This window comes from Branchiostoma belcheri, unplaced genomic scaffold (genome assembly GCF_001625305.1).
Source record: "Branchiostoma belcheri isolate BF01 breed outbred unplaced genomic scaffold, Haploidv18h27 scaffold174, whole genome shotgun sequence".
NCBI lineage: Eukaryota > Metazoa > Chordata > Leptocardii > Amphioxiformes > Branchiostomatidae > Branchiostoma > Branchiostoma belcheri.
The window spans coordinates 23421-40858 of record NW_017803202.1 but is presented as its reverse complement, the minus strand read 5'-3'; the positions used below and the strand labels follow the sequence as shown (position 1 = coordinate 40858).

The window sequence follows — 17438 nt, the reverse complement described above, 5'->3', positions numbered from 1 at the left end:
CTATCATGCTGAAAGATTTGCCTTCCCACTTCATGTTCGCCGCCTTCTCAGTTGTCTCCGCCACCCCTTTTCTCTGTCTGCGGGCCAGAGGTATCAGATCTTTTGTCACAAACAGCCTTCCTCTCGTCTACTAGAAGCCGCAAACAATATGATTAGAATTAGCAATACCTAGGCATTAAACTGTGTAATTGTCTTTTTTCAACGGCCTTATCTGATGAAAAGCCCTGTTAAATCATTACAGTATTAACTGTTATGTAATGACAGTTGAGTTCTCCTGTATATGACCAAGCTATATCTTGCTTAGCCGTAAACTACAGTTAAGCTGACCATGAAATATTTCTTAGGTTCAATACATGACAATCAATGACAAACGTCCAAGCCAAACCCACGGAAAAGCCATCTAAACGTGAATAATATCTAGCCATGCCAGAACTAGAAGCAAGAATGGTTTAAATTCTCGGACAGGAAAGTTAAGAACCGACACATACCTTTACAGAGCAAAACTGCGACTATGTCTGGGAGAAATGCGTAGCTTCTACTGTATCACTTCACCTGTGAAGAAGCAGGAAAATGAGAAAGCTTGATTGTCTGCTGTTCTTTTGGATAGTTGATGAGAAAGTGGGCGTTTGATCAGTTGTGTACGTATGATGGTCACGTTCACTATCTGTACTTTCAGCATTGGCTGCTGCCATTCATGAATAAATGCATATTTTATACCCGTTTTCTTGTGCAATATAGATATTCTTACGTTTTACAGACGCGATCATACGAAAACAACATTCGCCTTTTCGGATAAACTAGTCGAAGAGAACATACTGCTAGTGCATACTAATATTAAACCGCCAGACGTTTTCAGTAATTCTACACGTTTTAAACTTAAAATTTTCCTCTTACTAACTCTTCTTCCCTTAGGTACTAGCAGTATCCTTTGTCACGGAAAGATATGTAACTTACTACAAACTTTACTTTAAGGACTAGGCTTACCTTAAGGTCTCAGATTCTACCTCTTGATTTTACACCTGTCTAAGGCAGAGGTGAGAAAGAGACAATTCATCTGTAATAACATCATCCCCGCTAGTCATGTGATGAAACCTTCACCAATCTTACTGCTGCATGCAGACCTAATATTGTCTGAAAAATTAGTCTTAGAAGTTTTGTTTTTCAATCTAGTGCGTGGGCAAAAGTAGAAAGACAATCTAGACTCAAAACTTTATAAGGAGACAGTAACTTACCATACGTTCCCTGTGAAAATACAATGCCTGTCCATCTTCCCATTCATGTATTATCAACCTACTCTCATGCTCACCCCATTTTCCAATTGACCTTTTAACCTGCCATCATTTTGCCTGTCAATCTTCCCCCACCCATCCATGTGCTGTCAACTTGGTCTGTCTAGACAGATACACAAACCCATTAATTTTCAAAGCAGATCCTAGGGTGGCAAAAAGACAGTATCAAATTGGCCTGGCAGTATCCATTAGCCAGAGAAGCTCCGCGGCCACTGACGGGTGGGGTAGAGACAAAAAACAACGGCCATATATAATAAAAAGCTAACGATCATTCCTCCACAACCTCTGCTTGGAGAGTACAAACCCACAGCTCGGCCACCCAAAACAATACTTCCACAACAGAAAGATCCACACACACTTTGTTTGGTACATTTCAAGCATCTAATAAGAACGTCCATAGTATTATACATATAAGGCGATAGTAACTCTTCACAGGGTTGTAACAACAGAATGGAGACAGTGACTGTAGCAAAATTTCGCTACATACAGAAGAATCCAACAGTAGAAATCCACAAATCAGTCACATATTACCTACTATTCCATATGAAATGAGATATGCTTCATTTTTCTTATTCTACTACAGTATTTTGACAAGGAAAAAAGACGAACGGAAAGTACATAGTGCGCTCATAACATCACATAGAATTGTATTTTTTATATTCCAAGTTTTTAATTCTGCTCTCAGAAACAAATGTATAATAATAACTCGAAGCAGGTTTATTATTATTATTATTTCATCACAATTCTAATCACAGATCTTTACCCATTAAATTGTAAACTACATACTCATTCTTTAAATACTTAAACCCCTTCTACAAATACAATTCCCCTCAACAATACTCAGTACATGTCTGGTGCAAAACTTGCTACAATCCAATGACTTCCCCGGTACCATTTTCCCATTATGTTGTCTATTTTAGATACCATTTTTTCCCCACCAAAAGTTTGAAGTGCAAGCCAGCAGCTATATTACTTACAACATCCTCTGAACTCAGTTCAGTCTGGTTTTGTTTCAACTTGACTGTTCAGAGGAACAGAAGAATCTGGTTTGGTTTTTTAGAGAAAGATTTGGTTTCCCTGCCCAAAAAATGTCCCAGATGAATGTTTCGATAGCAAGAAACTGACAGGAAAATGCAGTTTCTTTCAAGAGGAAGCGCTCTTCTGGCTCTTTGTTGAAAGTAGAGGATGGTTACCGTATGCACTCGAATAACAGCACACCAAAAAATATCGTCTTTGCAGTCCAGAAGTGAACATGGGAGTTAATACACTATTTTAGATCAGGGAGGTTTTTAAACCTTGTTTAGATTCAAGCAATGCTTGTTAAACTAGCATGGCTGCGAAAGAGAAAAAAAATCCCTGCCCCAGTATTACTATAAATAGATTTACTTTTGCAGTGGTTTTACTTTGCATGTATGACTATGAGGAAAAAAAAGGAGTTTGAAGTTTGAGGTTATGTGTAGTAGAAACACAGAACACATGTTTGCAGTGTAATGATTTTGCGGAAAATAAAACCGTCACCGCAAACATTCCAAGATTTACGGTAAGTGTTGGTCTGCATTTATTGGAGAAAAAAAGGCCGCAAACATTTCACGAATTTACAGAAAGTGTTGGTCTGCGTTTATTGGAGTAGATACGGTAAGCTGGCTGCTGCTGTAGGGGGGGTGGGGGAGTGAAGGATGCTGGGAAGAGTCTAACTGTACAGATCGTCGTCTCCCTCCTCATACAGGTTGTCCCCACCGGTGCCACCGCCGCCCTGGCTGCCGCTGGGGCCCGCCTGGCCGGGGAACCTGGGGGAGAAGTGGGGAATTGTTATTATGGAAAAATACCTATACCTCAATGACTTTGACACCGCTAGAGATAGAAAAAGGCCACTATAGAAAACTACCTGTGCACGAGAGATTATGTAAATATTGCCCAATGAATGTAGTGGAAAATGAAACACATTTTGTTAGCCAGTGTCTTCACTATGAGACCGCAGAAACAAATTATTTCAGACAGTTACAACAATTTCAGCATCCTTTTGTCATTTAGATCACCATAAGACTACGTTCCTAGTAAGATCACAAAACCCACTAATTATGCAGAAGTTATATAATAATTGCGTTGTTGGAAGCAGGATAATTTGAGTAGTTCATGCATAAACAAGCGCTGAAACAAAGTACAAAGGTAACATATGCAAAGTACTTTCACGTGGTCTAGCCAAACAAACTACTGCTCTGTTTATATTTACTCAAAAACACTCATAATATAGTCACATAGAATTCATGTAAATGTGCCCCAACACTGTCCTGCCACTTGCTACATACTGTGATCCATGAGTACTTCATGAACAAAGGCTCCAACAAACTAGACAGGCAAGCATGTTTACCTTTGCATGGTCTAGCCTTACTGCTCTGTGTATTCTTGCACATATAAATATGGTGACCAGCTCCTCCTCCATCTCTGTCCTGCCACTTGCTACATAATGTAAACACCCCATGGTGTCTGCTAAACTCCAGTTACTATGGTGACAGATGTCTGTTCCAGGTAATTAACCTTATTTGGTTGGAAGAAAGAAGATGAGGAGGAGGAAACAGACCAAATTTTTTTTTCCTTTTTGCTTCTTCCAAGGTGCACACGTACACATAACAAACAAACAAACCAACGCACCTGAAGTTTCCGCCGAAGCCTCTGCTCTGCTGCAGCGTCTGTGCGAACATCTCATACTTCCGGATGTCGTTATCCGACACCGATCTGCGCGCAAACTTCATCGACTCCTCAAAGTGGTCCCTTCGGATCTCAGGCACGGGGTCGTAATCGTCCTCCTAGCGAACGCAAACGGTACTGCATCAGAAATCACTTGTGGCACAGAAACAGTGCATTATGCAACTTGTCATATTCATAGCAATATGCATATTTTTCTACTAACTTTTCTTTGAAGACAGAAATAGACATATAATACACAAACATTAAAAGGCTTTCCTACATATCCAGTAAATAACTGAAGAATCTGTGCTGAAACCTCTACACCTTGGCATGGCTCAACACTAGAAAAGGCAAACTTCCACCAAAAAAGTGTAGGTGGCTACTTTGAGTGGTTCAAACCTTATAGTCCACTCTTTTAGCAGCTTGTACTTACTGTACAAACTGATGTGTTACGCCTAGAGGCAGTTTACTACTTAGGCAAAATAAAACAAGAAGCCCTACTTACCACACCTAAGCATAACAGCTTTGGCACTAGACAAGCACACAGAGAATGCAAATGTATACAAAACTAACTGTAGATGGCTGTTTTGGCCCTAAACTAACCATGTCGAGATCTGGGTTGTCCTTCCTGGCCTTCTCGTTCCTGATTTCCTCCTCGATGGCTTCCCGGATCGCCAGTTTGCAGGCGCGCTGACAGATCTCCGTCAGATCTGCACCGCTGAACCCATGGGTCACCTTAGCCAGGTAACCCAGGTCAACATCCTACAGAGGAATAAACAAACAAACAAACAAACAAATAAATAAGAGCCAGTTTGCAGGCACGCTGACAGATCTCCGTCAGATCTGCTCCACTGAACCCATGGGTCACCTTAGCCAGGTAGCCCAGGTCAACATCCTACAGAGGAATAAACAAACAAACAAATAAATAAATAAGAGCCAGTTTGCAGGCGCGCTGACAGATCTCTGTCAGATCTGCTCCACTGAACCCATGGGTCACCTTAGCCAGGTAACCCAGGTCAACATCCTAGAGACAAATAAGTAGACAAATGAATAAACATATTCTGAACTAGGAAGGGCAGAAAGGTGATGTACATCATGTAAACAACAAACATATTTTTGCTCAGTCTGGACTTTCACAAACTCAAAATGTAATTTCTAGATCAAGGCATGACAACTGAAAAATTAGTATGATCCATTCACAAGCTCTCAAGCATTCACAAACTAAAAATGGTAACAAAAAACACAGGCAATGGCAAAGTCCACCTAAAACGGAGAAAAAGCAGTTCTTCTGCTACAGAGCCAGGCATATGTCTTATGTTAGCAAAGTTACAAGTTGTACTGCTTTTTCATCTGCATTGTGATTGATTTTTAAGCAAATTGCAGGACTGAGGTGAGAATTTTGAGCCTTGAAAACTCTTAGTTACCTTCGCCACAGGGATTATTTTTTAGGCCAAGGCCAACTTATGACAAAACTTGAATGAATCTGCTTGTTACCTTAGCGACAGGTGACTTGCGTAGGTTGGCCTTGAGGATGGAGATGCGGGAGGGCTCATCGGGAAGCGGGATGTAGATGAGCTGGTCCAGACGGCCCGGACGCAGGATGGCCGGGTCGATGATGTCCGGACGGTTCGTCGCGCCGATGATGAACACGTTCTTCTTGTCCGTCATTCCGTCCATCTCAGTAAGGACCTGGTTAATCACACGGTCAGCTGCGCCACCTAGGAATTGGCGAGGGAAGTGCAGGTTGGTGAATGGTAGTGAGCCAAACAAAAATAGGTATTGCATCCAGAACCGTTCCTATGTAGTTCTGTGCCTGAATGGGTTAAGGTTAGGATCAGGCACGTTTCTGGATAGTCTGCGTATCCATGAACATAGATTTGCCCCAGGCACAGTTCTGGATACACTGGACTATCCAAAACTGTGCCTATGTAGTTGCTGTTCTATGTGTGAATGGGTTAGAGTTAGAGTCAGACATCATTCTGCATAGTCATCAAGTATCCAAGACCTTAGATTTGGCTGTCTAAAACCATCCCAGAACATGATTCCATATAAAGCACAGTTTAGGATACAAAATCAAACCGACAGGTAAAGAAATTACAGCACATATATAGGAACAATTGTCTAGAAAGCAATTGACTAAAAGCTGTCTAATATTAAAAACACACCTCCGTCTCCAACATTGCCTCCTCGAGACTTGGCGATGGAATCCAACTCATCAAAGAACAGAACACAGGGAGCCGCCTGTCTGGCCTGCGATGGGAAGAAGAGAATAATTTTACACTTCAGGAAGGAAGAATAGAAAACAAGGATCAACACTCTTGCCTCTCAGGTAAGGAAAAAGGGAACATGTCTGAAATAACACGTTTATGTGTGCAATTCCTAATTTTCACTATGCTTTGTTAGAGTTACTACAATCAAGACATAGAAGCAGGGTTTTAAGGTTTGTCAGATCAACAAAAGACAACTGGACATGGACTGGCAAACATCAGAGTCCCTACCATTCCCTTGACTACATTAAATATCAGAGATAGGCAGAAATTCAATGATGCCAAGGTCCTCAGCAGTGGACAGTGATAGCATTCTTTGCTCTGGTTGCTATCTTATGTAGATTGAAGGATAATATAGATGAAAAAACTTGCACCCACCTTGTCGAACACATCCCTGACGTTGGCCTCCGACTCTCCAAACCACATGGTGAGCAGCTCAGGGCCCTTGATGGAGATGAAGTTGGCCTGGCACTCGTTGGCGATGGCCTTGGCCAGCAGGGTCTTACCACAGCCGGGAGGTCCGTAGAACAGAACGCCTCGCGATGGAGTCATGCCAAACTTCAGGAACTTGTCTGGATGCTCCACGGGGTACTGGGAAAAACAAGAAAATACATTTCAGGGCTCATAATACCCTTTCTCCAAAGCTGCACTGGTGCTAGTGACATTGAAAATTACCTGCACTAGATACATTGTACCTGCACCACTCAGAATTTAGGAAGTATGGATCATGCAAGAAGCTGTTTAGAAACTACTGACACATTCTTTTACATTTCAATTCAGGTGGCAACAGTCAATGAGGCACATGAAAATGATATACATGTATGTATAAACCCAGTACATAGACAAGTGCAGGTAGACATCAGAAGTACCTAGCCTGCACAGTCTCTATTTTACCTGCACGAACCTATGTATGCAGGTCAGAATTCAAGCCCTGCACTTAAAATCAGAGAGGTTTCCTTCAGGAAATCAGAACTGTTATTACTGTTAATGCAGAGATTTTAATGATACCAATGACTTGAAAAAACATCCGCAAAACTGACCTGCACCTATACAGATACAGAACAGCTTGTTAAAAATTAATTGTAGGAAGGCTTACCTGCACGAGTTCCTGCAGCTCCTTCTTGACGTTGTCCAGCCCGCCGACGTCCTCCCATGTCGTGTTGGGCACCTCCACCACCGTCTCTCGCAGGGCGCTCGGGTTGCTCTGGCCCAGGGCATACTGCAGGACAGACAGGACAAGTTAAATATTAGTACACTAAAGTTGCCATTAGACTACTAATTCTCTATTGCAGTACTGGTTACAGAGTTAAGCAGCAAGGAGAAGGTTTATGGTAGAGTGTCTAAATCTCTGAGGTTGCTCTGGCCTACAGCATACTGTTCAACAGATACTACAAATTAATCACTATTAACAGTGTCACTGAAGTAGCATAGCACGTCAGCAGAACGTTTCGTTCAAGGTTGTATTCGTGTAGTTAAGGATGACATTCTGTCTATAGTTTTGGAATGTTGTGTCAGAAAAGATATTGTCTGCAACAGCAAATTTCTGAGGCAACGTTGACCAAACATCCAATGAAAACCATTAAAAATAGAAAAAAGATTTTGTGCAGGCCCAGTATATTTTGTGATGATACTTTAATGTAAACTTACCCTGAAGTTCTCCATGGTAACAGCCAGAGAGTCCAGGACCTCAGCGTCGATGTTCTCATCCTCCAGGTCGATCAGGTCCATCTTCTCTCTGATCTGCTGCAGGGCGGCTTCAGAGCACAGGGCAGCCAGGTCAGAACCTACGTGGCCGTGGGTCTCAGACGCAACCTGGGGTAAAAATTATCAAAATATCATCACAACTGTCACACAAATAAGTCCTTGAAAAATAGGAAAGACATGTCTGGGGCCATGGTGGTCTAGGAAGCAACCAGGAATAAAATATCAGTTCAAATCAGACAGAACCATTGGAGCAAAACACATTCAAGTGTCAATGGATACAGGACAGCCAAGCCTGTCAACAAACTCAAAGGTTTTCCTATCATGGATACTGTACCCTTCTTCTTTATACCAAATTGATCAAAAAGAGAGCTAGTGCTTCAACATCTTACCAAAATCAGTACGATAGTGTTTAAGGTAACATAGTTTGAACAATTAGTACCACAAAGTAAGGTAAACAATTCAAAATTGAGAATAAGGCTGTACAGGGAGAAATTCCATCTCACAAAGCTTCATCCTGTTCTTTCACTCCTCCTTCAAGTGAAGAATGTACTTCAAAGACATCTTGTAAGAACAACTGACCTGTTCGAGGTCCACGTCGTCGGCCAGCTTCATGTTCTTGGTGTGGATCTGCAGAATCTCCAGGCGGCCGGTGGCGTCCGGGATCCCGATGTCAACCTCACGGTCAAAACGCCCTGGACAACAAAGAAAAAATAATATTTTAGAGAACTTTTGTGTCAAGTTTTGTGTCATGTTAAAGCTATAGCCCTATGGCCAAGTGGGTTGAATGTAAATGCTTTTTTGTAGCTAATTGTGCAATGTTGTTTCAGCACAGATTGTACCTACGGTCAAGCACGCAGGAACTATTAGTACAGAGACACCCTACCAAATGTCCCATGCTCATATGTTCATATGTTCACTGCTATTACTTGAGCAATACCACCAAGAAGTGGTAAAGCCATAGCAACTGCAGAGTTTCTCTTTCCCTCCACATAAATGCAGCAAATGGTGCAGTTCCCAAGTGCTGGGTAAGGAATGGAGGTCACAATTTTTTTCAAAGGAAATCACAGGTAGAAATACACTTATACTAGATGAAAGACTGCAATCACAATGTAGGGTTGCTAGAAAGCAGGATCGCCATGTTTTTGTCTCAGTGTCTACTGCCCATTGCTCAAGAGCTGGAGACTTTCAACTACTCATGGGACAGTATCCTGAGAGCAGCCCAGGACAAGAAGGAATCAGAGACATTTTGTTGCTGCCCTACATGCCAAAGTGATGGCACACAAAGTGGGGAGGCAGTGTGCTCAAGGGGCCAGTAAGCTACATGCTAAGCGGGAACTATGCGGCTCCAGATGTCTTACTGAGGGACGACTGCGTGTGCGAGATGTCGGTTATCTTGAGGAATGAATCCACTCTACTTTATACGGGCAGGATGGATTGCTCTAAAGCTCACCGAAGCGCCTGAGCGCAGCGTCGATGGAGTTGGGTCTGTTTGTGGCTGCCATGACGACCACGTGAGCGCGCTGCTTCAGTCCGTCCATCAGAGTCAGCAGCTGGGACACGATTCGGCGCTCAACCTCACCGTGGGTCTGGGGGGAAAATTTCAGTAGATTAACATGACTTTCTCCATCTTTTACTGATGAATGACAATAATGCAGAGTGTTGCCTGCATTTAATATCGACACAGTGTTGTTAAAAAAAATGCAAATTTGTAACATACAGACTATTAAAATATACTGAACATATTTCTGAATGCTTCAATGAATTTATGTATAAAAGTGGAAAAAGTTATGAACATGTTTTGCTCATTATGCTTATTTACCAACAGAGGTGAGCATTTTCAGTAATAATTGTTCTGAAATCCACCTAATTATCCTGGTGATCAGTTAAGAAGATGGTCAAGGATAGACCCAGATGGAAGGAAAAAGAAAAAAGTCATGGCCTTCATAAAAGAAAGTATGTCTTGCAAGAGCAAGAAAGCACCTTGTCTCTTTTCGGAGCGATGGCGTCAATCTCATCAATGAAGATGATCGCCGGAGCATTTTTCTCAGCCTCCTCAAAAGCTTTGCGAAGGTTACTCTAACAAACTTATGTTTCTGTATGTCTTCTTGAGCAATAAGAGGAAACATTACCAACCTTGTCTCTCTTAGGAGCGATGGCGTCAATCTCATCAATGAAGATGATCGCCGGGGCATTTTTCTCAGCCTCCTCGAATGCCTTGCGGAGGTTACTCTAACAAACTTATGTTTCTGTATGTCTTCTTGAGCAATAAGAGGAAACATTACCAACCTTGTCTCTCTTAGGAGCGATGGCGTCAATCTCATCAATAAAGATGATTGCCGGCGCGTTCTTCTCAGCCTCCTCGAAAGCCTTGCACAGGCTACTCTAATAAACATCTACAATGTTTCTGTCTGTCTTCTTGTTTTAGGCAATACAAGGGAATATCACCAACCTTGTCTCTCTTGGGAGCGATGGCGTCAATCTCATCGATGAAGATGATCGCCGGAGCGTTCTTCTCAGCCTCCTCGAAAGCCTTGCGCAGGCTACTCTAATAAACATCTACAATGTTTCTGTCTGTCTTCTTGTGTTAGGCAATACAAGGGAATATCACCAACCTTGTCTCTCTTGGGAGCGATGGCGTCAATCTCATCAATGAAGATGATCGCCGGAGCATTTTTCTCAGCCTCCTCAAAGGCCTTGCGCAGGTTACTCTAACAAACTTATGTTTCTGTATGTCTTCTTGAGCAATAAGAGGAAACATTACCAACCTTGTCTCTCTTAGGAGCGATGGCGTCAATCTCATCAATAAAGATGATTGCCGGAGCGTTCTTCTCAGCCTCCTCGAAGGCCTTGCGCAGGTTACTCTCACTAATAAATATCTACTTGTTTATGTATGTCTTCTTGTGCTTTTGTAATAAGAGGAAACATTACCAACCTTGTCTCTCTTAGGAGCGATGGCGTCAATCTCATCGATGAAGATGATCGCCGGGGCGTTCTTCTCAGCCTCCTCGAAGGCCTTGCGGAGGTTGCTCTCTGACTCTCCGGCGAGTTTGCTCATGATCTCTGGACCGTTGATGAGGAAGAAGAAAGCTCCCGTCTCATTGGCCACGGCTCGGGCAATCAGAGTCTTCCCCACACCGGGCGGGCCGTACAGGAGGATTCCACGCGGGGGCTGGGGGGGGAGGGAGAGGATTTTGTAAAAATATGTCTTGAATGTTACTACATTTCTACGATTTTAAATTAAGAAACAATTCACATGGGATTTGGATGAAGATTTCATATCCATACAGAACAATACATGATACAAAATAAATCAAGACACTGGATAAATTTTCTGAAGAAGCTTTCATTCTCAGTCACTGATAAAAGATACTGGATGCCTGAAATGCCTGACTCCTCAGAGAATTTAAGAAGTTGCTTGATTCATTTTGTATACTAGCTTCATGGATATACCATTTCAATTGTTATGTCTGTATGGTTCTAATGTTTTACGATGTATTTAAGTGCTACGTTTGCTGTAAGTGCTAATCTTCCAAATCCTCAATAAAACTTTTCTTGACTCCCATAAACTTGAAGAGTGCAGTGTGTCTTTGCAACCTGTATTTTTTAAACTTACAGAGATGTTCTGTTCCAAAGTTGTTTAAATCCTCAAACACTTTTAAATCCTCAGCATCCTTCCTAAACTTCCAGATTAAACATTTCTTCCTCAACCTCACCTTCACTCCGATAGCCTTGAAGAGTGCGGGGTGTCTGAGGGGGAGCTCCACCATCTCCTTGATCTGAGCCAGCTGCTTACGGACTCCACCGATGTCGTCATAACCAACCTCATTCAGAGCCTCTTCCTCGTCCTGCAGGTAGAAAAAAGGGTTTTGTGTCACATCATCACATTCTTAGGATATGAAAAGGGGCTTGTAGTAGATGATTCTTTGGTGTGAACTTGCTACAGGTAAGTTGGTGATAGTCTAATGAAGGGCACAGTGACTTCTCAACTTTCAAGGATTCTAGTGTTAGATGAGTTGGTTTTCTGCAGAAAATTTTTGAGGGTCTCATTTTATGTGATTGTGTTTTATGACTTTTTAGTTTTATAAGACTTCTTCAGTTTCAATATAAGGAAAACATGGTTCAAGAAATCAGATTCTGAAATTCAAACTATAAAAAATTATATTTTCTTCTGTTCTGATGATGGTTGTTCCTCCAAAGATTTCTTTTTCTAAAAAAATGTCAAAATGTGTTGGTTTGTTGTACTAAACACCTTGCATACAAATAACCCCCCTTCCCAAGCCTCTGATGGTATGACCTGCCCTACCTCTCTCTTGATGGGCTCTCCCTCACAGTGAATAACGGTGTCGGGAGCCACGATACAGTATGGGGACGGGTCCGTCTCCACCACCTTGAAGTCCACAGGTCGCATGGCCGCACGGACCAGGAATGTATCACCTGGGGGACAGGAAGAGGAGTCAGTTTAGGTACATCTCATCTCATGACTATCTCTTAGTCAGTTTGTGTTCTTTGTTCAACCCAAGATAGTATAGTGTTGTTTTTGGTTTGTCTGTCTGTCGGTGTCTGTGTGTCTGTGTCTAGGAAGTTTTGGAACAGTCTGATCAGACTTACTTCCAGGCCACGCCTCCCTTCTTTATGAATTAAATCAAATCTAAGCTACTAGTACATTCAAGCCAAATTTTTTCCAAGGTAGTGAGGTACTTAAGTATTGTTTTTGGGCTGTCTATCAGTGTCTGTGTCTGTGTGTGTCTCTGTGTCTGCCTGTGTTTCAACAAGGGAATGGGCGTAAATTGAAAAATAAACTAAAAGACCCCAAAAAAGTGGCAGCAATGGCCAAGTGGTCTGAATATAGACTAAGACGTGGCCATTTCAGAGCTCAAAATACCTTGAAAAATTCACATGCAAATTATATATAGTCACTAGCTGAGTCTTATCTGGGTTTGACTTTAAAAGTTGGTGACAAAGACAGTCTAAATTTTCTTATCTAACATAAACCTATCACTACCGCTACCAAGCAACCACACCCTGGCATGTGTTATTGCCCTTACAGCAGCAGAGTTTTTCTTTCCCTCCACATAAATGCAGCAAATGGTGCAGTTCCCAAGTGCTGGGTAAGGAATGGAGGTTAAAAAAAGATCCATGCCTTCCTATACATGTATGTTTCCATTACTAAAATTATTATACCCTAAAAAGGCTGATGATGAAGGTTAGAATGTAATAGACATATGCCTTGTAATGCTTTCAACAATGATCTTACCTTTGTGCACAGGTCTGTAAGCCTCCAGGAAGTAAGGCTTCAGGTACACTTCAAACAGGTTCCTGCACAGAAAATACAGGAGAACACAACTTTAGCTTACTGGCACACATTTTCATGGATCAAGAACATGTTGTTGAAACCCTATTGCTGTAACAAGTATTCATGTTACAAATGAATTGAACTAAAGGGATTATAAGCCTATTCGTGCATACATTCTCCTGCACAAATTTTCATACTTCTCAGTTTCATCTTTCTATGTCAATGGAATAAAGAAACAAATTGCGCATCAACAGGCAGGATAATTTTTTCCCTCCATTTCATGTTTCTATGCGAACAGAACAAACCAACGTACCCTGTAATACCCTCCACAGAGTCATCAATAGGCAGAACATGGATCCTCTTGCCGTACTTCACGTCGGGACAGGCCTGTACGCTGACCACGTCGCCCAGACGGACGCGCAGGTTGTTCCTCACCTGGAAATAATGTGTGTGTTTTATAATAACTTTATTTGCAAAATCATGCCTGAAGTGAAGGCTAATTTAGTAATTGCTTGTACAATCAAGTAAAATACTCATTGCAATACAGTAACAGGAGACAGGTAACAACTGTCTGGAAAAACTTCTACGTCTACTACTACGCTAGCTATTATGGGGTTCGACTTCTTCTTTGAAGGCAGTGGATAATGAATAGTTAATGAACCCACGTGAGCGGAAGTGGAACAAACCATTAAGGTCTAAAAATGGGGTAGGGAATTTTCCTGACCAGCCTCGTAACCCCTGCTTCTCCTATTGGGTCAGTTAGTCCTCACTACTTGTGAGAAATTGGGCTGGTCTCAATCATGATGTTTCTGACTCAGGGAGAAGAGTTGCTGTTACAGTAATACTCGGTAACCCGTAACCCAGGTGAGTGGTCATACCATTCAGGTGGTAATGCCATTCAGGTGATACCATTCAGGTGGTTAACCAGCCTTCAAGTGGCCTAACGGCCGTGTTACATGGTGACCAACAAACAAACTCACCACGCGATTGATGCGGATCTTCTCCTTAGGGCAGGTGTCGTCGGACAGGACGATGCAGACCGTCTCCCGACGCTTCTTACCCTTCAGCAGAACCGTGTCTCCTCGGAACAGCTGCAACTCGTCCATCTTAGCCTGGTTTGGTTCAATTTTTAAAAAGAATACTGTAAATCACTTTGTAATTATATTCGTGGTAGCAGCATTTTGTCCATCTTTGCCTGGTTTGGGAAAACATTTTAAAGAAATAATTTTTTCTAAATTACATGTACATGGTCTACATCTTTTGAAAATGTGTGTACGTGAAACAACAAGCTTTTGTAAACAATTTCATCAGGTTTTGGCAATCTTTCACCATGATTGCATCACAATGTGAAGTTTTTGTGAACATATGCTCTGCCTTCAGTTGCATAACTATAATATGGTTGTTTCAACTGCAAACCTAAACACCACCAACACCTCATTTCCTCTCCTTCAGCGAAATTGAGTCCCCACAAACTCAAAACTTATATAAGTCAAAACATTTACAATAGTAGCAGTACATTTGTACTTAGTATACAGTATTTGATTAAACTAGTCCTATGGGGTCTTCGACACATGAGTGGGCAGCTGTTGGCTAGTTTCCACACCACATTTCCAGGCAGCTCTGTCCAGCAGATAAGAAAAAAACAGGCATGTTTACCTGTGAGAGGGAGACGACGCTGTTGTCTTCATTCACTGCCTCTTCCACCAGCAGACGGTTGGGTTTGGACTTCTGTTTCAGGATGGCTGTCGACAGCTCATCTTGGCTGAGGAGGGAACATGAAAAAAGAGTTAAGATCCATTCTTTGTTTTGGAGCCAAAGCTTTAACTTTAAGTTTAACAACTCCTGCAATTAAATGTGAAAAGGTTAGGTGTAACTTCACAGTAATGTAGCAGCTGCCGCCGCGCCGCATGCGAAGCTGGTGTGTTATGCTAAAGGACGGTTATACCAGCTATACTGACACAGATACAGATGTAGCTACCAATGACGAAGCTACAGACGTAGCTACCTATCTCTTGATGATCAAGTTGATGCAAACTTCACAGGACTTTATTTGTTAGATACAATCCAGACTAGTAAGGGTAGCCTGGATGCCACACTGTTCCTAGGGCCTGTACAGAGGCCGGTGAGTCTCCACTTACACCTGTTGTTCAGGGTCTAACTGAGGAGGTCTGTGGTAAAGTTTCCTTGGGGACATGTTGGCCCTGGAGCTGAGGAGCTAGCCTATATACTGGCCCTGACAAAAGTCTGGCACTCAGGCTATGGTAAGGCCACACCAATTTAATTTCTTGGTTAACGGATTCGCCGCTTCATTTTTTTCTGATTTGCAAATAAAAATAAAAATTCAGAATCAATTGCAAAAATGCTCATATTTTGCCCTGAACAGTTGAAAACAGTCCTTTTTTTTTTACTACTTGTTACAGTCATTCCATCTTTCAATGCAGTAGTATCATTAAAAGTTCAAAATTCATTGTTTAAATTTTGAACCAGCCTGGTGTGTTGACTTCATGGCTCCTATCGTACCATTTTGGGCCATAATAGGATGCCTAGGCCTGTTTTATTTTATTTTTTTCGCCCGCCCGCTCCATTATTTTTCTTGAAAAATCCGTTAACCAAGAAATTAAATTGGTGTGGCCTAAGGGTTGAATTTATCCAAATTGCAGCAATGCATAGTGGAATACTAAGCAACAAATTTAGCTGAAGTTGTACTCCACACATTATAAAAACATATACTACAATAGACTTGAGCCCCAATGGTTTACACTAGACAAATTTATTGCTTTTATAGTGCAACTTCCTTGCTTACAAAAACACCTTGTCCCTCAGGTGTTTGGCCTTGTTTCTGTATAATTACACCAGTTTTTGGACCAAGGCAAGACTACTTTATTTTTCGCTGTCACTTTTCCAACAAGGTTGTTTTTGTAATCTTTAATCTTTTAGTAAAGTGTTGTGTAATGATAGTTGGTATGTTTTGATGTATTTTTCTTCATCATACTTGATAATTAATCAATAACATTATTTGTCCAGTGTAGTTTTAACATGCTTGTGATACACAAAATCATTCATTCATGGGGCTCAAGGATCTACATGGCAATTTTTCACACAAGATTTCACCATTTTTTAGGAAAGCAAAATCTGGATGACACAGATTTCTTTCGGCCACTTCACTCTACCAATGGAACGCTGCCGAATCAGCTGATATATGACGTCATACCCAACATGTAAGACCGGATATGGACGAAGATGTGTCAATGACGAATGAAAACAAAGACGCTATCATTTCTGAGAACAAGAAACCCAGTTTTACTGCAAATAGTAACTTCTTAACCTTAATCTCAAGGAAATCACTGTATGTAGACACGTATTTTTACTTAGAGGGAAAACACCCTTGTCATGATTGCATAACTTGGTTTCGGTTTTTGTGCCACGTTCTTTTTGATGGACAGAACAAAAGGATCTATCGGTCAAGTTGGCTTCCGTTTTCTTTGAAATGCTAAGGAAGCCCTTTGTCGCTTCAGAAAACGTCGCTTTAACCTGACAGAGGCTTATTTTGGTCAGCAAAGGGGGCATTTGGGTCGTCTGCTAGCCAAAACACACAACCTGACGCGATCTGGGAGAATATCGTCTGATCCAAGATGGCGCTGACCAAAAATTGAACCGTCACCACACGACTCACAAAGGACGACCGTTTTCTACCGTTTTTACCTCACAAATTTAAAATCTTCGCTTGAGAATATGATTCTGGATATCCATTCTACAAGAAACCTTCTCCATTGTCAACAAAATGAAGAGATTTTGTCGAAAAAACACTCGAATGTGCGGAACGGCCGACGAATCTAAACACATGTTCGGTAGCTCAGTTCATAATGAACTGACCAACAAAAACGGCGAAATACTAGCCAACTGACCGAGATCCGTTGACCTACATTCGTTATTTTGTCCTAAATATATACAGATGACCATACGGTTCATACCTTGGTTGTGGTCCTGCCATTTTATAGCTTTTTATGTCCTCTTCTCTCAAAAGTTTCGGTTGAAATCTGCCCGGCTACGCACTACAAAACTCAATATGGCTGCCGGTATATGCAAATTAGTTGGTCTCGTCCATTGAATGACGGTGGATGATCAAACAGTAAAGTTGCTTAGAACTGTTTTTATTTTAGCTTAAAAGGAATATATTGCTATAAAATTTTAAAACCTTCT

At 41.6% G+C, this 17438-nt stretch overlaps 1 protein-coding gene across 2 annotated transcripts; it reads right to left on the bottom strand.

The window, feature by feature from the left end:
- Positions 1 to 2750: 2750 nt before the first annotated feature.
- LOC109467066 (transitional endoplasmic reticulum ATPase-like) lies at positions 2751 to 17323 on the bottom strand. 2 transcript variants are annotated; one of them, XM_019764970.1, is made up of 19 exons: positions 17210 to 17323; positions 14895 to 15000; positions 14219 to 14350; positions 13552 to 13673; positions 13200 to 13261; positions 12249 to 12379; positions 11659 to 11790; positions 10959 to 11114; positions 10395 to 10475; positions 9396 to 9531; positions 8525 to 8637; positions 7889 to 8053; positions 7338 to 7460; positions 6620 to 6832; positions 6140 to 6224; positions 5469 to 5692; positions 4578 to 4736; positions 3939 to 4093; positions 2751 to 3076 (listed from the first exon to the last, which is right to left on the bottom strand). In XM_019764970.1, exons 1-19 carry the CDS (start codon positions 17227 to 17229, stop codon positions 2980 to 2982), a joined length of 2412 nt encoding a protein of 803 aa, XP_019620529.1. In that variant the 5' UTR covers positions 17230 to 17323; the 3' UTR covers positions 2751 to 2979. The 2 variants fall into 2 exon arrangements, with proteins under 2 accessions (XP_019620529.1, XP_019620528.1); XM_019764969.1 differs by lacking the exon at positions 10395 to 10475 and having other exon boundaries at positions 10878 to 11114.
- Positions 17324 to 17438: the final 115 nt, after the last annotated feature.